The 24,135-nt window shown below is 45.3% G+C and overlaps 2 protein-coding genes across 3 annotated transcripts in view; one reads left to right on the forward strand and one right to left on the reverse strand.

The window, feature by feature from the left end:
• mtor (mechanistic target of rapamycin kinase) overlaps window positions 1–24,135 on the forward strand; it is a 94,509-nt gene that overhangs the window by 23,878 nt on the left and 46,496 nt on the right. For both annotated transcript variants that reach the window (XM_062541692.1, XM_062541691.1), the window contains exons 26-28: window positions 2,363–2,505; window positions 3,259–3,421; window positions 4,516–4,661. In XM_062541692.1, coding sequence (XP_062397676.1) covers window positions 2,363–2,505; window positions 3,259–3,421; window positions 4,516–4,661 — 452 coding nt within the window. The remainder of the gene's footprint in view (window positions 1–2,362; window positions 2,506–3,258; window positions 3,422–4,515; window positions 4,662–24,135) is intronic.
• On the reverse strand, window positions 10,120–14,671 carry angptl7 (angiopoietin-like 7). Its single transcript, XM_062541690.1, has 5 exons — window positions 14,021–14,671; window positions 11,899–11,999; window positions 11,592–11,786; window positions 10,987–11,182; window positions 10,120–10,869 (listed from the first exon to the last, which is right to left on the reverse strand). The coding sequence occupies exons 1-5, from the start codon at window positions 14,385–14,387 to the stop codon at window positions 10,697–10,699; spliced, it is 1,032 nt and encodes a 343-aa protein (XP_062397674.1). The 5' UTR covers window positions 14,388–14,671; the 3' UTR covers window positions 10,120–10,696.

Raw genomic sequence — 24,135 nt, forward strand, 5'->3', positions numbered from 1 at the left:
TTCTCTCTTTCTTTCTTTCTCTCTCTCTCTTGCTCTCTCTTTCTTTCTCTCTCTCTCTGTGTTTCAGTCCAGCCCAGCTGTGATCTACTTTGCTCTCCCCTCTCTGTTTCTCAGGCTGACTATCCGTTTCCCACAAATTCTTTCTCCTGTCTTTAGACCTCTAGTTCTGTTTATTTCCTCCTCTCTCTCACTCCTCATTCATCAATTTTTTTTCCCCAACCCAACTCTTCCTGTCCCCACCTTTGTCTGTCTGTCTGTCTGTCTGTTGCATCTCTATTTCTATCTCCTCTATCACTTCTCACTGTTTTTCCCTTACCTCTCTCTCTACCTCCGTCCAAGTTCATTCCCTTTTGTAAACATTCATTTTGTTCACATTCCACTTTCATTAGAACTGAAGTCTGTGGGAACATTGAGTCCGGCACCAGTTTCTTTTCATTTGCTGCCACACCATTAGAGGCTCCTTAACTCCATAAATGAGAGCAGGGCTGTTGTAGGCCGACCCCAGCCTCCGTCTTGGTCAGTGACATCGTCTGGCCTGGGCCCCAGCTCTTAAGTTGCGCGGAACGCTCTCTTGTTTAGTAGGTCCCTGATGAAGAAAAGCGTCTTGTGTAGTTAATTACGAGCTGTTTGTCATCCTCCGCTGTCGCTGAGAAAGGGACCTGGAGTGGGTTTGAAGGGAGCAGTGAAGGATTGGGTGAGGACAGGGGGTGAAAGCCCATGTAATCATTGTGGAAGGACCTGTGGCTTAGGCACACCACTGCGCTGTGTTCTCCTTTAGTGGTTCTGACAGACGTTTATTTTCACTCCCCTGCCCACCTTGGATTGGGTCTGGCAAGAGCCCTGTTGACGGGCCACCAATTTCAACAGCGGGCTTATCTGGACTTATCTGGCTCGCTTGTACAAACTCCTGCTCCTGTTACTCTCAGAAGCACTCAGCGTTAAGAGCCATGTTTCAAGCCCCGCACGACACACGCAAGTAAACTCGGAACACCCTGTTCCGTGGAGTTCTACCAGCTAAGCTGTCTTTTTTAAGTGCCGTTTGTAACTCTAGAGCCGCTTGGACAGTGCATTTGCTTCGTAACAAATGGAATTCTTGCAAAGTGGGTGCCGTCAACATCATCAATACCCTGTGAAAATCCCTCCCTGGAAAAAGAAAAAAGAGGGTTTGCTTTAGGGGTTGAAACCCTAGCTCAGGAGCAGATGCATTGAGAGAGCCATCAGTTTAAGATATTATAATTAAAAGGTTCCTTGGCTCTGCGCGGGGCAGTGTGTTGTAGACAGGGGAGAGCGGTGCCCAGACAAACAGTGGCGGCGGTCCACGAATCGACCAAGTGAGGATTGGGAGGCGAATCCGAGCTTTTATGAGCGATTGCCCCCGCAGCTCACTGGAAGGGGCCAAACGAGGCGTGAGGAAGGGGCCAACGGATCCCCACTGAGGCATAATGCACCCGGCACTGTGGTCTCTCTCATCTTGTGGGTGTGTGCGTGTGTGTGTGTGTGTGTGTGTGTGTGTGTGTGTGTGTGTGTGTTTCTGCACGCCAGAGAGCACGTGTGATGGATTCACACGTGTGGCAGGTCTTTCCATCCTCCACATGACGACCCACCACCCACCACCACCGCCGCCACCACCGCTTCAACCCACCTGCGGGTGCAGTCGGTCACTCGCAGTGCCAAGTCTCCAGTCTCCAGTCATGTGAGCCGTGTGCTGCGTTCCCGCTGGTCCCCTATCCCTCACGTCTCACCCGCCGCCGCGGCGACTGCTTTAGTCCTCACCTAAAGTTATGGGGCCACGTGAGGCGGCCCAGACTCGTCTGTCCGGCCGCTCATCCGTCCGTCTACCGTTCCACGTCCAACGCTCCTTCCCCTCCGTCCTCTCTGGTCCAAATCCATTGACTGTGGTTGTCAGGTCGCATATAACTCTCTCGGGTTATGGGCAGAGGGAGAGCGCTGGGGAATCTGCTGAGTTTCTCTTTCTCTTTGTCTGTCTCTCTCTGTCTGTCTGCCTGTCTCTCTTTTCTTCACTTGTCCTTTGTTATATCTCCATTTGCTGCTTCTGTAGGCTGTGCTCCATCCAGAAGAGGTGTCATGGCCACCGCAAGAGGCGATGTGGCCTCTTGGCTTAGGCACTGTGGATAATGATGGTAATTGTGTGTGTGTGTGTGTGTGTGTGTGTGTGTGTGTGTGTGTGTGTGTGTGTGTGTGTGTGTGTGTGTGTGTGTGTGTGTGTGTGTGTGTGTGTGTGTGTGTGTGTGTGTGTGTGTGTGTGTGTGTGTGTGTGTGTGTGTGTGTGTGTGTGTGTGTGTGTGTGTGTGTGTGTGTGTGTGTGTGTGTGTGTGTGTGTGTGTGTGTGGCGGCGTCTCAGGCGTGGGGCGCTGCCAGGAAGGTGTCGAAGGACGACTGGCTGGAGTGGCTGCGACGTCTGAGCGTGGTGCTGCTGAAGGAGTCGTCCTCGCCCGCCCTGCGGTCCTGCTGGTCCCTGGCGCAGACCTACATCCCCCTCGCCAGGTGAAGCTCCTCCTCCAGCACCGCAACCATCAGCATCCCCCTCACTGTCTGTCCATCTGTCTGTCTGTCTGCCTGCCTGCCTGCCTGTCTGTCTGTCTCTGTGTCCGTCTGTTTCTGTGTCTTGTGACTGTCTTGTGACTGTCTCTGTGTCTTTTTCTGTGCGGCGCTGCCATTCTGTACGTCTGTTTCATAACAGAATCCCAGACCCCCTCCACCTCCAGCTCCATTCCTTCCCTCTGTGTCCTTTTTGTTTTTTCGCTACTGTTATTATCCACCCCTGGGAGCCTTTTTCAAGATCCTCACGCCATCTATTGGATCCCCCGATTTTATTGTTGCTTTATTTATCCCACATTTCCACTCACATGGCAGATGGAAACATCTGTAGATATTTTTTTTAAACAAGCCTTCAGCTTTAGATCTGTTTTTGAACATTCAGTCACTATTGAAGGCAAGTTAAGTAACTCAGCAATTTTTCATTTGGATCTTGTCTGTCTTTTCTACTCATCATTAAAGGAACATTCTGGTGATTTTTCACATACGGTACTGCAGATGCTTTCACGTAAAGCAGCCAGACAGATACAGCACTACACTCTGGGTTCATGAACACGGGGGCTACTAATACTTGTGAAGTCAGGTCTACCTATAGGTTTTTAAACTACCATGATATTCATGGCCTTCCAGCTTAGTTTTGTAGCCGGCTATTCCTTTTTCTCAAAAGCCGCCTCAAACTCGTTGGTGTGATTGTTGTCGTAGGGACCTGTTCAACGCGGCCTTCCTGTCGTGCTGGTCAGAGCTGAGTGAGGACCAGCAGGACGAGCTGATCCGCAGCATCGAGCTGGCCCTCACCTCGCAGGACATCGCCGAGGTCACGCAGACCCTCCTCAACCTGGCCGAGTTCATGGAGCACAGCGACAAGGTTAGAGACGGCCATATACAGTACGCTGGACACACACACACACACACACACACACACACACAAGCACACACACGCATAGACAGACACACACACACACACACACGTACACACACACACACACACACACACACACACGCACACACACACACACACACTCACAAATCCCATCTCCATTTCACCATCCTGTTACTTAATTAATGTGCACATACATTCAGGATCAGTATCACCAAGGTCACTACAAAGTCAAAATGAACATTCAAAATTGCCAAATTCTCACATTGCAACATAAATTTACACAGTCTCATGCTCTCCTTCAATTGACAGAAGAAAAGTTATTTTTAGAGTTGAAAAGTAATGTAAATTATAGCATCTGCAGGCCTTTAGAGTTCCTCAAATGCTTTGGAAGCAGAAAGTGCTATTTGAACATGTAGGGGTTACCACTTTTACCATAAATTCATCCACTTAGAATGATTGAGGATTCTTCAACCTTCTAATTTTGCCTTCCTTTTGTTTGCATTTCTGCTAATTGAAAAGACTGCTGTCGAGAGGCCTTTGGAAACAGGGGAGAGCGTTCAAACCACCACATTATTAAACAGAATTTAGAGCGAACTCGGTTGCAGTATCCGTGGGTAAAGACCCATTTGAAATGAATTTAATACTTTCTAGAGGAAGAGGAGGAAAATGGTTTGCAGCTGACACGCTTATTTTCCCAGTTGGCCTCTGCCAACTTATTTGTTCTGCGGAGCTTATGTTGAAACTAAAGCACATCCTAAGCACCTTGAGATTTAATGCAAATTAAAGTTGGGTAAAATGAGCTGTTTATTCAGCCTACCCCTTTGCCAAGGAGGGACCAGGTCTATGGGATCCCCCTGACTTTTTCTTTTTGAGAACATTTGTTATGCGTAGCGGTGCTTATTAGCCACATCGTGTGCCTGTCAAGTCTTGCTCTTATCCAAAAAAAGTTCTCGTAAATATTCTAGAAAATGTCACGACCCGTCCGTGACAGAGTTTGTACTTTTTCGGAAGAGGACAAACGCTGCTCAAAAAACACACGCTTGTTTTCCCATCTGCATTTGTTTTGTGCCATTTCCCAGGGTCCTCTGCCACTGAGAGATGACAACGGCATCGTGCTGCTGGGGGAGAGGGCGGCTAAGTGTCGCGCCTACGCCAAAGCCCTGCACTACAAAGAGCTGGAGTTCCAGAAGGGTCCTTCACCCCTCATTCTAGAGTCCCTCATCAGGTAAGAGAGGCCCCGCCATCCCCCGCCGTCTCACTGCTTCAGCGCTCCTCAGACCCATATGCATATTTTAACCACCACCACTCGTGATAATGGAAATTTCTACATGGTTTTTTGGAGTGGGTGGAAAATGTCCCTGAAGTCATGGAAAATATGAAATTCCTCTGCGTTCCGCCAGTGCTTTGTGTTTTTTTTGTTGAGCCATCCTGGGGGATTCCATTGTTTCTGGTTTGTACATTTGACGAGGTAGTTCTAATTTGGCAAACAGAGCGCTTTACGAGGTTTTTGACTTGCTGCCACGGCAAATGTTTAGGTGGGATGTCAGTCATGGTTTTGGACCAGAGCTTCCAGGTGGTCAGGTACTTAGACCCCTTCTGAGTCAGGCCAAAGCAGAGGTCATTTCATTTCGCCATGGCAAAGAAGTGTAAACATTGCCAGTGAGCGGATTACATAACTCTACTACATCCTCCGTATTTCCATTTAGGGTGGAGGTTTCAGACAGCGTGCAGAGATCACGCATTGACACACCACAGATGCATCTGCTAATGTGTTTCCCTGAGATGGTGCCGTTGGTGTACAGTAGTAGTGTACTGCGGTTTGTAGTGCATTCCCTTTTGGAGTGCTCAGTATGTGAGGAAGGAATTGACTGCAAAGGATCTTGATGTTGTCCACTAGTATAGTGGATTTTTCCTAATTAAAGTATCACATGTGAATAAGCAAATGCTCTGTAAATAAGCAAATGTTTCACTCGCCAGTTAAAGCTGCGTCATTTAGCATGGTATTATATAAAGGGTGGTCTGATTAATCTTTGGCCTTGTGCTGGTGGCCTTCACAGTGAGTGGAAAGATTGCTTCTCCCCAGCCAGGAGAAACACTTTAGACAAAATTGCCCTATATAACACATTTTACGCGCTGACCTCCTCTGTACACCAAAACCTCCAAATCTTTTTGCACTTAATTTCCAGCCAGTGATAATTTCTTGACCGCATGTCAGTGCGTCTCGAGTTAAATTGTTTTTCATGGGGGGGGGGGGGGGGCGAGGGGGGTCTTGACCCATCATCTGAAGCTTTGATTTTATGAGGCGCTGGGGTAGTCGAGGGGATAGGGCCGAGGCTGTTGCTCTGGCGACCGTCTGACTACCTGTTTAGGTGGCACCTCCATGTCTCCGGCTCCCAGTCATCCTTTCCATACCCTCCTCCCTCTGGCTTCCATTTCACCTCTTTGCCGTGCACAAAGAGATCTGTTTCGCAGGCCCACGGTGGGACCTGTGCCTCTTTTCATCCATTGTGTGTGTGTGTGTGTGTGTGTGTGTGTGTGTGTGTGTGTGTGTGTGTGTGTGTGTGTGTGTGTGTGTGTGTGTGTGAGTGTGAGTGTCTCCGGTTGGGCCAAGCTTACCCAGGGAAAGCCTGTTTTCAATTTCATCAAGCCCTCCTCTTGCGAGCCAGTTGGCGCAACATTTTCAGACCGTCCATCTGGTTCTCACCTCTCTTCTGAAAGCCCCCCCCCCCCACCCCAAACACACACACATATATGCACACACACACACACACACTGTGCAGAAGGGCCCCACGTCATATATACTGAATGAATATAAACACGAGCCAGACGCTCCACATTGGAGTCCCCTGTAATCAGATGTCGGGGCGCTGCTCTGGCTTCTGTGGTAGATTGAGCTGATGTCATCTGATGATTAGAAAGGCTCCCAAGCTGCTGAGCCCTCCCATTCTGTGTCTCTTTTTGGGTCCCTTTCTTTCCAGTTCTCTGATCCCAAAATTCTTGTGTTGATGTAAGTCAAGCTTGAGTGCATTTTAAGGATTACTTAGTTAGAGATGAAATGTCACAGAGATGGAGCCGAGAAAGGCATTCTGATTTTAAGACTTGTATAGTGATTTGTTCAATCCCTCTTTGTCGTCACTGTGGAAACCTTTAAGAGGATGTTCCACTCCTAATGACAGAATCTCGTGATTCCATGATAAATACTTCTTAGATGACCCTCTCAGTTTTCCGGCAACAGTCGTCTATTCAAGGAAGACTGACGTTTTGTATATTAGCAAGTGTCAGGTTTGAGTATGGTTGTAGAACGTACGTTGTATAATGATTTCATTTGGTGAAACAATTTTTACAAAGAGCTTTCTTATTCAACTTTCTGCTAGTATTCTGTGGTCTAACTTCCTAAGACCGGTATTGGTATTAGTAGAAGAGTGTGTATATTTTTTTTTTTTTTTAAACACCTTCTGAATGACATATTTTACTAGCATCTGAATGAATGAATGAGGGAATAACATTTCTGACTCACATTTCCCATGAATCAGCGTTTGATACGGACACTCACCATCTGGTGATTTCTCGTCAATCGGAACATCCGTTACAGATACGCACATTCCCGCATTCTCTACCCAGTAGCAAGAAGGGAAGTGAGACCAATTTCTCCGTAAGTCTCCACACCTTCTCCAGATGCCAAGCCATTGAGCAGTGTATGAGAAAGTCACGGGCTATCCAGGAATGAAGAAAGGTTGGACTGATCGAAGTGGGGGCCGTGTGTTGAGCCTCCCGGACCATTGGGCCAGAGCACGAAGAGAGCTGTGATGGTGTAAACAGATGGGTGGTTGGCTTATAGCTGGGTAATATTGACCCCAGCACACGGAAGGCGGGAGACTTTATGCGGGGACGGAGACTGATCGAAAGACCCCGAGACGTGGGTCACCTGAGCGTTTCCCCTCTCGCTTCTGTTGGCAGTGGATTGAATTTGTCATAACAGTGGCTTTTAGCGTAGTGGGCTGCCAAATGCTGTTAACAAATTTGGGGCGAGTTCACGGGGTAGCAGTTGCCTATTTTATTCTTTCAGAGGGATATTGGCTGGCCATTAAATGAGGCACGTTCATTAGACTCAATCCTCTTAAAACGAATCTGTGATGATTTTATGACCCCTTTTTTTCCCCCCTTATTGAAGTGAATCTCTTTTATTCAGGCAGAAGGTTTTGATTTTCGTCTGGAAGGAGCTGGGCTGGTATTCTAAAGCACTGTTAAACGCTTTATTTACAGCTTAAATATGCGGCCTAGGACTTCGGCGCTGATGCATTAGCCTGGCTTGGGCTTTGCTGGTGTATATCCCCCCCCTGTCCACTCCCATCTGTTTATAGTAAATGCATCTCCAAATCATTGCCCCGGCACCATGAAATGGAATTTCAAATAAACGTTGGTATGCTGAGAGGTATAGTGCTCTAAAAGACTCTCAGGGCTGTTTTATACTGCATCCAAGCTATCTCCTGATGGGCCTTATGCTGCTCAACCCCCTTCAGCAATCGTGCATATATATGCTGCAGGAGAGCTGGAATTGGAAGGTGTCCAGTTCTGTCTGTCAACTTTAGGAGTTTGGATGTGGGAGCCCATGCAGAGTAATGCACTGAAGTATGCCCACTGTAACAATTGTGTCTTGCAGAGGGCCTGCGGGCTCTTTAACATTTCAGTAGTTTAAAATGTTTTTCCTTATCCATGCCTGTCAACACAGCCTTCATCTGCGGGTTGCATGAAGATGTCCAAGTTTAAGGTATTCATGCTGGGGGAGGTTGTACTGATTTGGTTTTATTTGAGTCTGCTTGACAAGACAAAGCATGACAAACAAGCAACAAAAAAATGCAGAGAGGAGACAGCTTTGTTCCGTCCATGTCACAGGTGTAGCTCTTTCAAATTCCTCTGCCTCATCCCTGTGCAAGTTCAGTTGAAAGCGTGGCTGCTGGGCTGTAGTTATTTATCTGACCAAGCACATTGAACTCCCACAGAAAGCCTGCTGAAATACTCTGAGCATTTCTGCGTTCTAATTACAGCATGAATCCTCATACACAAGATGCCCAGAAGCTAAATGAGCCACCATAGGTGAAATGAGGTGTGACAAAAGGATTTTGGCTAAAATAATATGCTAATGACTAAACCTGATTCTTCATTGTTTGTCTTGTTAATGTCCTTCCCCTTTAGGTCATCCCACGCACTCTAGCTCGGTAAATATTTACTACTGGTTTTCGCATTCAGTATCACATCATCTCACACTCTTGTTTTGGCCACAGATGCCCCATCAATTAGCATCAAACAAATGGCTTAATTGTCACAATTTCTTTCTCATGGCATCAGTTGAAAGCCGCTAGATGGATGAATGCTCAATTGTGCCGGCGTTTAATTGCATCTCCAGATAGCTGAGCTCGCCTAAACAGTAAACACATTGAACTTGGCCTCACGCACGTTTTGTTGCATTTTATAAGTGCATTCTTTCTGCTTAACTGCGTCTCAAAATAGCTATGAAATGATTGGAGTGATTGCTCGACTGCAAAGTGATTTTTCCCGTCTACGCTTTCAAGATGGATATTTTACAACTAAAATGAAGGCAAAGCCAAGATCCGAATTAGAGCTGAATTAATGACAGAGGTATTGGGTGGGTCGCCGTGGTTCCCCATTATGCAGACTTGCGTGAAGGTCTTTCAGCATGATGATGAATGGAGTGGAGCAATGAGCCAACAGAGGGCAGGAAGTCAGCGCAAACATGCACAGCACTGAAAGGTCAAAGAAGGCCACAAAGTTCCTGCTTTTGCAGCCTTAGACCATTTACCTCCAAGGCCCTGTATGCCTCTGGAGAAACCATTTTCTCCAGAGGCATCCACATAGCCTTGTGGAGAGAGATCTTTTGACGTAGAAGAAGCACCTCTGGAGAAAGCCATTGGTGTCGGTTTCAAATTAATTCAGTCACTGTCCACTCAATGTCTACGTGAATGCATTGTCCTGAGGTGTATTTCTCCTTAGCACATGAATATGTGGGATTTTTTTATCGACATATGAGGAATTAAGGATTTTTTCCCCCTCTGGCTAAGAGCCCTGGGCTATTGTAAATGATGAATATTCTCTTGCCACATTTAAGAGATATTTCCACTGAGGATGTGTCTGGCTTTCATCAAACTCGAGATGCTCACCGTGGAGGTATTCTCTAAAGGTGTCATTCAGAATGGAGATCTTTGAACAAAATCTCCGACCAAGGCTCATAGCTGCTGCTTAACTCTCTTTGATGGCGTGCATCTCATTCTTGTCCGCCACTCAAGAGCAAACAGTATTAAAATTCTTCCCATTTGCATGTGACCTCTCAGCAATGCCTTTGTGGGGTTTGCACTCTTCTGACAGAAGGGTGACACAAAAGGGTCTACTCATGTCAACTGCCATGGGAATTTGCCGTGTGATTTTCACATTGAATGCCAGCTTCAGCTACAGCTACTTGGCAATGGGGACAAGATAACAGCCTGACCTTGATTTAGTCAGTCACCTGCTGTGTACCAAAGAGTGTCCATAGGATGACAAAAGCCAAGAAACCCTTAAGCCACTCATTTCATAGAGAAGGAAGTATTTAATGGTTACCTGCTGGACTTTAATTGCAGGTGGTGTGTGGAAGTGGTGTTTTTATTTTAAAACAGAGACAGAGACACTGATTTTTAAAAATACAGTTTTATTTTAGATTTGTCATCCATTAGGATACTATAAAGAGCTGTACACATTTTACAAATGTCATTTTCATTCATCTACATTTGCACTTTTAAACAAAATAAAATCTGTCCTGTACCTGTCAGTCAAAGGTTGGTCGTTCCTGCTCTAACTGAACAAAGAGGCTTAATAATAATGGTGGCTTCTGAACATGGCTTAGTTTGAGGAATACAACCTAATTGCTTTAAAACAAATGAACAAACAAACAGACACAAATACAATAAACACAAGGCAAAAACTCACCTTCTAACAAACAGTGGTAAAAAATGCTTTCATAAAAGCTTAAACAATTTCATACATTTAAAGATAAATACAAATCATCACTTATCATTTACAATCAAACGTGGTCCATCACACATCCAGGCAAATCCACAAATACTGCAATCAACAGCATGAAAAAGAACATCCCAGAAATGGAATAAAAGCGGCATGTTTGGTTTTAAACTCTGTTACCCAGGTTTTGAAGAAATCCCTTGACATAAGCATTGTGTTAACGAAGATGTTTACTTCGTTGGTTAAAGTCTTTTAGGGCATGAATCCCTGAGGTCTGATCTTCATCTCCATGCGCTTCAGGGAGTAGCTGGGTCCATGCCAGCCGTACCAGGTGATGCCATCCGTGCTCTGCTTGTTGTGCTTACCGAAGCGGTAGTACATGCCATTGGGGTTGGAGTCTGTGCAGCAGTTGTACCAGTAGCCACCTAAGGAGGGAGAGAGGACAAAAGAGTATGAGAAGCTAGCCAGGCATCTGCAGGCCCTGATTTTGTGATGGTTCAAGGGCTTAGACTGCATGCCCTTTCTGAACTTTCCGAGCTTACCCTTGCGAAGTGCAGCGCAGTCATCCACACACTTGTCATTGTCCTTGTCCTTTGTGCTGAAGTTGGTGTTGTTGTGGTAGCGCATTGAGTCTCCGGCATTACCGCTGTAGTTGGCAAGGAGAAGCTTGTAGCTGTTCAACTCGTTGCTGATGGTGAAGAAGCCGTATTCAGCATAACGAGTCTCTCCCTCCCAGTCCTGCAAGTTGGAAAATGTTGTCGTAAGATTCATCCAAGAGCTTGTCTGAACTTTGATTTAATATTCCTCAAAGGTACTATCTCAGCCTATGAGAAATGTGCAAGTAATTTGAAGCACTAACAATGCTCCCACTGGACCTTGTAATAGCTCCCTGTGATCTCAAGATTATACCTGTGTTTATTTTCCACATTCGCAGATATGCCAGTCAGCTCTTTACGCTTTCTCCTAAATCCTGCATTTGAATACCATCATTTGAGGGTTTATTCATTGCTTCCCCATTCTATCCTGTTGAACTCTCTGACCTTGGATGTCCTGCATGTCCAGTATACTTTGGCTCCCACTGTCTAGTACCCTACATTCCTTGTCGTCTATAGAAGAATGTGTTTGGGCATTCTTCCCATTCCCTTACCTCCATCTCTATCCTCAGCACGGTAGGCTGGCGGGTCATGCGGAAGATGTTCTCATTGCCCAGCCAGAAGTCCCCACGGATGGTGCCGAATCCCTTCTTGTACTGCTTCCAGTCACGGTTGAAGCTGCTCAGGCCCACCTTGCGTCTCTGGATGACAGTCCAACCTCCTCCATTGGTCTCCATGTCACAGAACACCTACAGAGGCAATGAGCAAATAGAACAATTAGTTTGGGGAAGTTTGTCAAAGGAATATCTTTGGAGGTTACGGTGGATTACGTTCGATGTATTTCTCATTTTTTTGACTCACGTCCAGTTCAGGTGTGCCCAGGTAGTCATCAGCAGGAAGTTTGTACTCTCCTGAGATCTTGTAGTTTCTGGAGTACAGTGATGCACAGTCGTAGATGGCCTCTAAAAAAATTGGAACAAGCAGGAGCAAAATATTTAGGAAGGATTGCTAAAACAGATGCTAATGGTTATAAAACAAAACGAACTTAGCAGAATTCTATTCCTTCACATTTACAATTAATGTTGTGCCCAGAGGGACACCTTAAAGGAGTTCTTGAAGTGCAAATTTGGATCTGGTCTCCGAGATCATGCAGGGAAGGATATGAGGGGTATAAGACATGGTGCAGTTCAACTAGGCCCATATTTCCTCTCTGAACGCGCAATATGGTGATGCTATCAAGACCACTCTAGAGATCACTGCAATGAAATCCTTCCAGCCCACCAGAGACAGACAGACTTTGACTGCTCCCATGGCCCTAGCGTGGCTAGAGGACTGTTAGCCTACCCATCAGCCCCCAGCTTTCGATCATCCACCTCGGCTGCCTCTGTTTAATTTGCAAATTCCTCCACAAAGCTTTCCTGTGTTCCCTGCGCCAACAGCAGAGAACTAACTCTGCAGACATCCAAGGCCCTAGACGGCTGGCTAATTGGGTATTAAAGTGCACCATTGCGACACGGTTCATTTAATGGCAGCTTTTTCGACGGGAAATGATTAATAGTTTGTTGCAGTTTAAATGGCATTCCGTGGGAATGACTGCAAGTTGATGGGCTTCGGCGTTGTGGGTAAACCAGCAGGCTGCAGGTTATGAGTGCAAATTATGGCTGTGACACGGACAGCTACTGTGCACCAGACAGGCAGAGACTGTAATCATCCGGCATTCCCGGCAGCTTGCCCGAGAGTTTGGAGAGCACCTTGCCTAATTACAGTGTTTAAAAGCCCCCCAAAATATGTTAACAGGTTATGCTGAACGCAATTGCATGTGCTGCTGAAATTCCTTGGATATCGGAGCAAAGCTGGAAGTGTTTGTTGGGGGTGGAGGGAAAGAATGCAGGGGAGACAACTGATGTCATCCTCACAAGCCTCTATCGTGGCCATCTATTATCCGGTCGTATTGGACGCATATTTAGGACGAGTAACCTAAGCTTGAGCCCTTATTATCCTCCCTTTTTCCCTCTCTTTTTCAGTTAAGGTTTATTCATTCTCTTTATGTCCTCCCATTCTTCACTGAGATAAAGGTCCTATTCACTGGTGCAGGGATAATGAGCAGACATATTTGTGTGACTGTTAAAGCCATTTGACTCGTGCACTTGGAAGAAGAAAGGGGATCGGATATCTAGCTGCTTTTATGCGGGCCCTTTGCGAGGGTGGATCAGTGGAGTCATTCACTGTAAGCTTCACTAAAGCAGACGGCCCGTGAAAGAGGAGAATGGGCGCGGAAATCGAAGGCGAAGCAAATTTCCTGTGGCTGCGAGATGACAGCATAGTGCCAGAGACCTTAGTGGTGATTTATGCCGTGGCCAGCCGTATGGCTTTCACACCTGGACAGACGACAGACGTCACACAGCAGCTGTCAAGCTGAGGGGAGTGGGGTACTCGTCACTTAGGTCTAGGCTGGATTTCATGCTTGTTTGTGTCTTAGGTTTCACCTTAATTAATTTTATCCGTTAAAGGAATTTTTTGATAGCAAGGATCATCTTTATCAAGGATCAATTTAAAGTCCTGACAATATATAAAACAGAGTGTAAGAACACAGAAGTGGATTAATTTATATTTCAATTGCAAACTTTTGAAGTGAGAAAAAGACAGTGAAAAAACAGTGAAATCCCATCCTTACAAGTTTCCTTACAAATGCACCCGCCAACCCACCCATGACTGCTTCTTGCCAAAGCCAGCCTTCAGTTTCTCTCGTCCCCAGTCCCTCTGTCCATTTGCCCCAAAGACAAACACATCACCATGCATTTCTTTGATTTTAAGTGGGGAATCAGTTGCTAGTTTGTGACCCTTCAGTGTGAAAGTAAGAGTATAGTACCAGTTGTGTGTGATATAGCGGGAGACAGGTGGGCTCTACTATAGGCTTCTATAGAGTTTGAAGTAAAGTGTGTGTGTGTGCGCGCATGTTTGTGTGTGTCTGTCGGTGTCTTACCTGATGAGGTGCGTGTGTGGGCCTGGGCGCCCTGCATCTGCATGATCTCCACGCGGTTGTTGATCTCGGAGTACTTGCTCTCGGCCTCGGTGACGCGCTCCTCCTGGCGACGGCTCAGCTGGTCCAGCTCCATCATCTGGCGGAGGATGTTGAGCAGGTCCGACTCCTGCTTGCCCCTCAGCTCCTCCAGCAGGCTGGTGAGGTTGGCCACCTGCACCTTCAGCGAGCGCACCTCGTCACAGCACTGGCCCTTGGGGGGTTTCGGCGGGGCCAGGCGCTGCTTCTTCAGGGCGCCCTGGGCGGACGTGTCGCCCAGCAACAGACATGTCAGCAGCGTGGCTAGACTCACCAGCACCCACTTCTGCATGGTCTCAGTCGGAAATGGAAGAAAAAAATGGAGGGGAAAAAGTAGACAGCAGACTCAAAAAGGAGCGTTTGACTTTGAAGATGTCAGCAAAGTCAAGTCAAAAAGTCTGTCTTCGTCTCCTTGATTGGCTTGTGGTCCTCCTTTGTGCTCTTAGTGGAGAAGTTTTTCGGAGAGTGAGAAGTTTTGCCGCAGGTAATGTATCAGAAGTTGAGATCTTGTCTTGAGGTGGCGGCAGAGGCTTTTCTTCAGTGATGAGCTGTTCACTCTCAGTCTCTCGCTCTTGACTCTTCAGTGGAGGCCTGGTGTGGTGGCATCTTAAATATCTTCTCCCAATGCATTGAGGACCTCCCCTTTTTGGTTTGGGCTCACAGTCACTGACCCCCCCAGCCTCTGGGCGTCAGGCCCTTCCCACCCCCTCTTCCTCTCTCCCTCTTTGTCTCCCCCTCTCTACCTCCCTCCCTGCCTCCCTTCCTCCCTCCCTCCCTCCACCCGCTCTCACTTTCTCCCCTGCTCCCTAGAGCGCTCCCTCTTGTCAGGTCCCACCCAGTGGCCATGCCTTCGTCAGGTGTGGGGAGTTCTGTGGAACACTCTCTCTTTTTCTCGTGTGCAGACACACACAATGGCGAGGCTGACCAACAATGCTCCTTTACTTTCCAGCAAGTCTCTGCTGGTGTTGCCATGCTTTTAACCCCTGAGGTTTTTAACGAGGAGAAGCCCTGGTATTTTAGCACTGTTTTATTAGAGAGAGTGACTCATCTGTAGGAAGCTACGCCTTTCAAACACCTTTAATTGCCTTCAACTAACTTTTAATCAGGGTGATTAGTCTGCTGCCAAGATGGCTTTTGTGTCATGGCAGTTAAAGTTGTTGGCTGCCACAATGAAAGGAGTTTTTCAGTCATAGTACGTTATTTTGACTAATGCAGCTCTCATTATCACTTGAATTTCACTTGTGAAAAATATGCCAGAAATATCCCTGAAGTATGACAGAACTATTCCTGTGTTTCCATGGAGGGAGGAAACCCATTCATCCCTAAATTCTGGTTAGAATTTAATTATGTTTTGCCATGAGTAGGTTTTTCTCGAACTCTCGTGGCTTACTGTAGATTGCCGTGTTGCTGACCCTGCCAAAAAGGGATGGCTGATCGCTATGCATAAAGTATGCCTGTTACATCATTGTCTCTTGTTGCCTTAGTCATTCTTTTTTTGGTGTGTGTGTGTGTGCGTGTGTGTGTCCATGGCTTTATCCGCCTGTGGAATCACTTTTGTGTCGTATTGTAAGGACAAACAAAAGAAAACAGATGTGTGAGGGGGAAGGAACTCCAAGAAACTGTTTTGGATGGAGGAGGTTTTAATAACAGTAATATTACAAACTCATACTGTGAAAAATGACAGTGTGAAGACCTGGTCTTCCTAAAGAGGGGCAACGCGTGTACATGTATGTGTGTGTGTGTATGTGTGTGTGTGTGTGTGTATGAGTGTGAGTGTGTATGTTGGAAGAGGTGGGCTATGTCTGGTAAACGCAGGAAACACTTTCAAAGCGTCTGTCCCTGGAGATTTATTAGCCGTTGCCAGAAACACAGTGCTGCTGTTTCCAGCGCTACTCAAACACTCTCTCCGTACACTACCATTTTTTTACCCTCCTTTTACTTTTTCTTCACTTACTCACCCTCTTTGCATTCATTCCATTACCTTTAAGACACCCTCCAATATCCTTCCCTAGGGCTAATTCAAAACCGTTTTAGGCGCTATTCTGGGCTGCTGGTTTAATTTCTCGAATAAAGTTTATATTATGTACTGAAAACCATAAAGGCTGTATTGGCTGAAATGCGTGAGCTCATCCGAAAAATATGCACATACAGTGCACGTTAAGTCCAAGTACCTGTGTTTTTGTTTGTACTTTTTTTCCAGAGGTTTCCACTGAACCCACACCTTTTGAGTCCACTGAGCTTTTTGTAAGCACTTTGACACAAAAGCTGTGGGTCTGAAACTTGAGCCACGAGCAGACAAAAACAATATTTACCTAAATGTTCAGGACAAAGAGAGAATGCGCGTCTCTTGTAGATCTGCTGACCCCTGACCTTTCACCCTGTCTGCGTTGCGGGGGGAGAGAGAAACCTGTGACATTGTGACATTGTGACATTGAGTCCATAACTATCGCACCCTTGATGTCAACTGCCTAGGACATATGGCCGCCTGTAGTCCACCCTGGGCTTTTCCTCTCTTAGGGCTGGGTCGTTGGACCGATTCGAAAAATACTGGTTTCTGCTTAGTATCATCCTCCAGGAAACGCACTTGGGTGCTTTAATGATGGATGTCGATGAACAATCCCAGCTCTTATGTAAGTGTTAAAAGGCCCTTTTTCTCATTTGAAATGTCCATGGTGTGTCATTTTTCCGGAATGTGGGAATATTTGGCCGAGCGTTTGCTTCTCGTGGCAGCGGGTTCCAGCTCAGTGCGTGGCAACAATTTAACAGGTAACTCTCATCCATGGATGCACATGCTGTGCTGTGCTGTGCTGTGGCCTCGAACAGAGCAGCCCTGTGCTCCCAGTTCTTCGCCCATGCAGTCATCCCTTTCCGACCCACCATCTTGCAATAATAACCTTGTTTGTCTCCTCCACAACAAGCGCCAGGGATTTAAATAAGAAACGGAATACCCCGTTCAGTAATTGTGCCGTGTATGTAAATAATTATTTTGTTTAGAAGGAATTTGTCCCCTCAGTAACAATAATGGACTGCGTTTGATTAGTTCCTGTAAACAGCACAGTACTTTAGTACACTCGAGAACTCCAGTTCAAACTTTATGATTTAGAAATAGCCATACCCTACATTTACAGCTTTAAATTCAGGTAAAGTATTTGTTATACTTGCAGTATGAAATGTGAGAACTGCAGATGCCCAGGGCTGACTGCGAAGTCGTAACTTTATTACTGTACGGTTAGTTGCGTTTGAAAGGCTCCTAAAGAGATACTTGAACCGATTAGAAATTTTGCTTCCAGATAGGAACAGTTAAATCATCGCAGTGTAACATGAAAGTCTTTCAACTGTAAACTGTTTAATGTGAATTTAAATTGATTCGGTTCAGATCTCTCTTTTCCTGTAATCCAACCACCTTGCCCAAGTCGAACACAGATGGCATTATCTCATGCCAATTGGACATAAATGGCAGTGTTGCCTCATGCATATCATAGAGTGACTCATAGCACGCTCTTTCCTGCTTACTTAATACCTAAGATGCGTTCTCTGAAAATACGCAACAGCGGCTATTTTCAGAGGGTTCCATGTTGTGCAGGTCCCCCTTGTATTGCACATCTGCGTGTTTCCTTTGTGCCTTGTTGGACTGAATTGAATAGCAGCTGGGCCTAGTGCTCCTTTGTGCAGTGTTTCGATTATAGACTGACTCGTGTCCGCTTAGCACCCACATGCAGGTGGCTCACTTAGATCAGCGGAAGCAACACGTACAATGTGACCTCACTAGTGATGCTCCGAAGTGTTTATTTTTTTTATAATTCTTTTCATAGCTAGTCGCAAACAATTTTGTGGGCGTTTGTGGGCGAAGTCATAAGCCCATTCAAAGTCCTCATTACCATATGAGTAACCACATGGAAGAAGCCGCCTCCATAAACCACATGAGCATGTAATATGCACATCAAAAAATAAAAGATATTAAAAGAAACATATTGACCACACCTCATAGCTGAAGAAATTTAGCAAAACATCATTGCTCCTTCCAAGTGTACCCTGGCTAGAGCACAGTTAAATAGTGTTTAGCTCTTTCAAAAGCAGTTCAACCTCTTCTGACATGGGCTGCCTCCTTGCTCAGGTTCTGCTGTCTTGACCTGTGGCTCTTTGGGTGTTTTGAGGCTGCCATGGCGACTAATCCCCAGCACGTTTCTTTATTAGACCTTGACCTGTGACACACGTGCCCCCCCTGCTTGAATTCCTCTCTGAATATAGCCCTGTTTTCATACCGGCGTGCTGTTTCTAGAGGGGGGCGTCACATTGTCATTCCTTGTGCCTCATTAAGACATCAAAACAGTACACTTGTGTGTCTGCCCCATTCATCATCCTCAGAGCCTGCAAACACCACAAGCGCCAAGGTGGCTGGCAGCTTTGCTAGTCATAGCATTCTGTTCCTGTCTCTAGAATGCCACTAGTTGTCTTTGCGTCTTTAGGACCTACTGTATCAATTTCCATAGGCCCCTCAAGTCATCTGGTGGAGCACAGCCCACGCGTGTACCATGTGTGCGCGTCCATTCCTGTAAGATCATGTCGAGTCAGACGACTACATCATGCCCATGTGTTTCACAGGAAGTGCCGTTCTGTGCCTGTTATCACTCACGTGTTTGAATTGATTTTCAAGGAAGAGGATGTTCTTCCCGGGTTGATTTTTCTAGCCATATAGCCAGACTGAGTCACCCTCTCTGTCCTTGCAGGACTTCCTCATCTCCAGGTCTGGACTGCATCATGAGGCCACTGGTTCTGTTAGTTCCAGCTGGCTGCTGATTCATATTCCCCCATCGCAACTTGCAATGTTCTCCGCGGTGTTCTCTCCACTCTCCCAGAAAAGCTACGGAGTTGGTCCTGGCGACGGGTCCGGTTATAACCGCATTGTTACTTTGGTGGGAGAGTTTGCTCAGGCTACCTCATCAGTTAAAATGGATCAATTAACGTTTTAACTCCGTAAAAACTTGAGATTATATAACGTTAATAACCTTTCAGTGTGGTTCTTGGTGCCGTTTGAGGTGGAGAGGAGTTAATATACAAGTGTTTTATGTCAGCCGTAGATCATGCCAGATGTCTTCTGTAGAAGCGGAGTAAGCGACTTGAAAATCAAAATATCCAGTAACTCAGAATGCCAAGCTGTCAGTTCCAGTCGAGCCATTCATGGGTTCAATTAGTTGGATGGCAACGGGAGCCAAAGAATGCATCAGGTCGCTCACCCACAACTTCAAAATTACATAATCTTTATTCAAGTTGGTTTGCCTGAGGGCACCATAAGTGAAAGGGAGGCACAGAAGCCACAGATTTGGTTTTTCTCTTTTATCCCTCGCCACGGAAAAAGGGCACACAGGAACGAGAGCGGGCGGATCTGTTGTTGTTCTGCCCTTCTGATCTCCCCAGACTGACTGGGGCATTCTCTGATTGTCTGCTTTCCCCGAACCCACTGGGGAACATGGACTCACCATGCAAAACCTCTCAAAAGAGCAAGCTGAATGGAGATTATGGGTACTGTTTTCAAAGATAGAATTTTATTTGACAATTTGCGTGTGTGTGCATGCGTGCGTACATGTGTGTGTGTGGGGGGGACATGCTTGCTCTCTAAAGCCACAGGATGTAATAGGATTTGTCTGCCAGTATTTGTTTTCATTTCTCATAAACACAAATTAAAATGAGTTCTCTGTGTTCTGGTGCAAGTCAGGCTTGTGGTGTCAGTGGTATTCGTGTCGGTTTTGACAGTAGTTTGAGCGCAGAGTTATGAAGTAGCTGTGTGGTCGCTGGGTGGATGAAAGGGGAGAGGGATTTCTGCTGATCCCTGAGGAGTGTTAGTCTCTCAGGAGCTGTGCTCACTGTTTACACTCTAAACAGGGAGGGTGATGTGATGACACTCAGACAAGACCCATGGCCGTAAGACCATTTTTCAGACCGAGGGCTTAACTCCTCACGCCCCACCGAACAGATGCAGACCCTATTGGCTTCTGTCAACATTACGTTTTTCTGTCTTTTTGTCATTTTTTCTCTCCACAACACATCTCTCCACGTTTATTAATTGACAGCTGCTATTATACAGCTGGGCAATTCCATATCAGTTGGAACAGGTCCGACACCATGGTCCTCAGTTTTTCCTGATTTTTGGTGCACATGTTCCTCCATGTCTCATTAGAAGAAAACCAAAATTTTAGCTTGTTATCTTGTTTGGTTTCTGAGATATGGCTCTTCAAATGTGGATAGACGCATCCTTAAAAAAGGCTGACAATTCCTGTATTTAATGAGCACCACCTATTTTTAAACCCCTCTCCTCTCTTAAGGCTACCATATTATTTTCTAAAAATTTGAACACTGGGGCAGTACCCTGTGTTGTTGTCCAAAATCACAAAGGAATTACAGTCCTTCCCACCATTGGAGACTTATTCATCGAAACAAACCCATATATTTTTTTAAAGCATTGAAAAAAAAACCCTGTTTTTGTTCTCTTATGGTCATGAATGGCTAGCACTCACAGTTTTAAAACTCTACATATATATAGTCCATGAGTAAGAGAACATGTTGACAAAAAATTGAGAATGTTAGTTTTTTTATTTCGAGGCTATGAGCCTTCAAAGTTGGCCAAAATGGCGTTTTTTCCTAAACATGCCACTTTTATTGCCTTTTTCCAAGGACAAGATGAAATGCAAATCCAACATTTCTTTTTTTCTGCAATAGTGTGGCCCTTTGTAGATCATGTGAATGTGGTAGATCCAACCTGTCCATTTTAATATCCCCACAGCACATGTCTGAAGTTAGAAAAAATGAAAAAATGTCTTGGCTGAAGGAGGTGTTGGTTTGATTTGTATGAACCTCTTAGAAGGACAATATGGGGTGTAAACCCATTTTGTCTTTTTGAGGGATCAGCATGCCATCCTGTAAACAGGATAAAAATGTTGTATCCCATTTTTACTCTTTATTGATCCCTTAAAATATGTCCAAAAGTTGTCAAAAATGAAAAAGGCAACTAAATTGAGGGGCTTAAATGGCCAAGTGGATCAAGTCACACAAGGCTAAAAATGAAATATAAGACAGAAGAGATACTGAGGGAGAACACTGTGAAATGTATAACCCCTGCTATGATGGCCTTTGAACCCACTGTGTCCTTAACTGAGGTTCATTCTTATTAAACAAATTTCTTCTGCATGAAGCATATTGTCTCCTGGTTGCTGTTGGAGTTACCGTTGGATGCAGCATGCATTGTGATTTGTTCTAATGGTATCCCTGGACAATTAACCCAAGATCCACTTAGATAAACATAACCCTAGGACCAGTGAAAATCCTACACTTTTTGGTCATCCATATCCATCCATAAGTTAAACCCTAAGGGGGGATTTTTTTTATGTCACACAAAGTGGGTACCAATCAACTCCAAATGGTCTGAAACATACTCCTACACAATATCTCAAACCATGATTTTGGCCTCAACACTTAAGCAAATTTCTGTTTTTTCCCATTCGTTTCAATGGGAAATAGTTTTTGCGAACAACTCTTGAACAGAAGGTCGTAGACTCAATCTGATTTGCTCCATCAGACATAATTCGACCATGAGGATCAAGCAAGAAGTGAATGTTTATTTCTATGACCTTCCGTTCTCTAGATATAGCCTTTTTAAAGTTTATTTCCTGTTTTAAACCAACTTCCGGTTATCACAGGATATTAGGGACACAGTGGGTTCAAAGGCCATCGTAACAGGGTTAAACATTTCACAGTGTTCTCCCTCAGTATCTCATCTGTCTTATATTACATTTGTAGCCTTGTGTGACTTGATCCACTTGGCCATTTAAGCCCCTCAATTTAGTTGCCTTTTTCATTTTTGACAACTTTTGGACATATTTTAAGGGATCAATAAAGAGTAAAAATGGGATACAACATTTTTATCCTATTTACAGGATGGCATTCTGATCCCTCAAACAGAAAAAAATGGGTTTACACCCCATATTGTCCTTCTAAGAGGTTCATACAAATCAAACCAGCACCTCCTTCAGCCAAGACTATTTTTCATTTTTTCTAACTTCAGACATGTGCTGTGGGGATATTAAAATGGACAGGTTGGATCTACCACATTCACATGATCTACAAAGTGCCACACTATTGCAGAAAAAAAAAAATGTTGGATTTGCATTTCATCTTGTCCTTGGAAAAAGGCAATAAAAGTGGCATTTTTAGGAAAAAACGCCATTTTTGCCAACTTTGAAGGCTCATAGCTTCGAAATACGAAAACTAACATTCTCAATTTTTTGTCAACATGTTCTCTTACTCATGGACTATATATATGTAGAGTTTTAAAACTGTGAGTGCTAGCCATTCATGACCATAACAGAACAAAAACAGTTTTTTTTTTTCATTGCTTTCAAAACAAATATGGGTTTGTTTCGATGAATAAGTCTCCAATGGTGGGAAGGACTGTAATTCCTTTATGATTTTGGACAACACCACAGGGTACTGCCCCAGTGTTCAAATTTTTTGAAAATAATATGGTAGCCTTAAGAGAGGAGATGGGTTTAAAAAAAAGTGGTGCTCATTAAATACAGGAATTTTCAGCCTTTTTTTAGGACGCGTCTAACCACATTTGAAGAGCCATATCTCAGAAACTAAACAAGATACCCAGCTAAAATGTTGGTTTTCTTCTAATGAGACATGGATGAACATTTGGACCAAAAATCAGGAAAAACTGAGGACCATGGTGTCGGACCTGTTCCAACTGATATGGAATTGCCCAGCTGCTATTTATATATAAATAGGACCACTAAAGGTTTCATGCAATTGTCTATATTTTTTATGTTATATAATCTCACCTGCTTTGGGAGTTGAGTGCGTGGAATCAGAAATGCTTATTAACGGTGAGGTTTTAAAGGATGTTTTTGTTTAGTGGGATCTCTCGTGTTATGAATGCTCCAGCATGTCCCTGGCACTAACCAGAACGTCTGAGCGGAAATGCTCAAGTCTCTACATGCCATTGCGTGCTTCTTTCGCCGAGGTCGCCGTGGTTCCCAGGTGGAAACGATTAGAGTGCGGTGGACGGGAGCCAGGTGTTCTGTCTGCCACCCGCTGAACAGTAGCTGGACCAGAGGGGTAAAACAGAGGAGGAAAGACGAGACTGTTTGCTCCCTTTTCTCCTGTAAATCTGTTCTCCAGTGTGCTTACCATGTGACTATTCTCTTGAGGCGAAGGGAACACCTTGCCAGTGTTCTTTCCAGCTTCAAACACAGCTAGCACCAGTCCAGCGTCCGGCTCCGGCCTTTGGCTTTGTTGTTCTGTCGACCGCAGTCGTCAACACTTTAGTGTCTCCATCCTCACGTGTTTGCACAGGCCAGTGTGACTCAGCTGTCAACCCGAAAGATGCTTTCATTAATATGCGTTTCTTTTCCATCGTCTTTCTTTGCACGGACGTGGTAATGACTTCCTGAGAAGGGCCTTTCAACTGTTTGTTTGTACCCTGCTCGGGGTCAGAAGTAAAAACTCAGACAATCATTCCTGCAGGACACAAAGGCCTTTGAAGTTTGTTCAGTGCTTGCCAGGTCTGTCTGCCTGCATTCCAAATAGAAGTCGTCTCATCATTGCAGACATAATGCAAACAGCCATTCGGCACTTTTCCATTGTTTTGAACTGGGCTGGGGGCGTATGTGTACGCTGTTATACAAACTCTACAAAGGAGCAAGGCTTTTTTGATTGATTTTGATTTGATCAAAAAAAGGGAATCAGCTCCCCATAGCACAAAACAGATGTCCAGCGGCCACAATTCACTTTTTAAATTTGATCAGCATGTATGAGGTCCGGGTCTGTCCCGAAGTGGGGTACATTATTCCATTTCCTCGTCCAACAGATGACGTAACATTCCAGAGAAGTAGCAGTCACTGGCATGCATCAGCTAGGCAGAGCCCCTCCTGGGAGCTCCCCTTCGGCCCCTTGACCCAGAGGTGATAAGGTCTTTAGCAAGGCATTCATCCCGCAGAGTAGAGGTTTCAGCTCGGATGTGTTCATGGCACAGAGCACACACACCA

The sequence above is a fragment of the Sardina pilchardus genome, chromosome 7, assembly GCF_963854185.1.
Source record: "Sardina pilchardus chromosome 7, fSarPil1.1, whole genome shotgun sequence".
In the NCBI taxonomy this organism is placed as follows: Eukaryota; Metazoa; Chordata; class Actinopteri; order Clupeiformes; family Clupeidae; genus Sardina; species Sardina pilchardus.

Bases quoted from the DNA above. Each gene is read 5' to 3' on its own strand.
- angptl7 (XM_062541690.1), bottom strand. From the start codon at position 14,387: ATGCAGAAGTGGGTGCTGGTGAGTCTAGCCACGCTGCTGACATGTCTG. The intron at 12,000-14,020 runs GTAAGACACCGA...CAATTTTTTTAG, and splicing joins CCACACACGCACCTCATCAG to AGGCCATCTACGACTGTGCA. The intron at 10,870-10,986 runs GTAAGCTCGGAA...CTCCCTCCTTAG, and splicing joins CTGCGCTGCACTTCGCAAGG to GTGGCTACTGGTACAACTGC.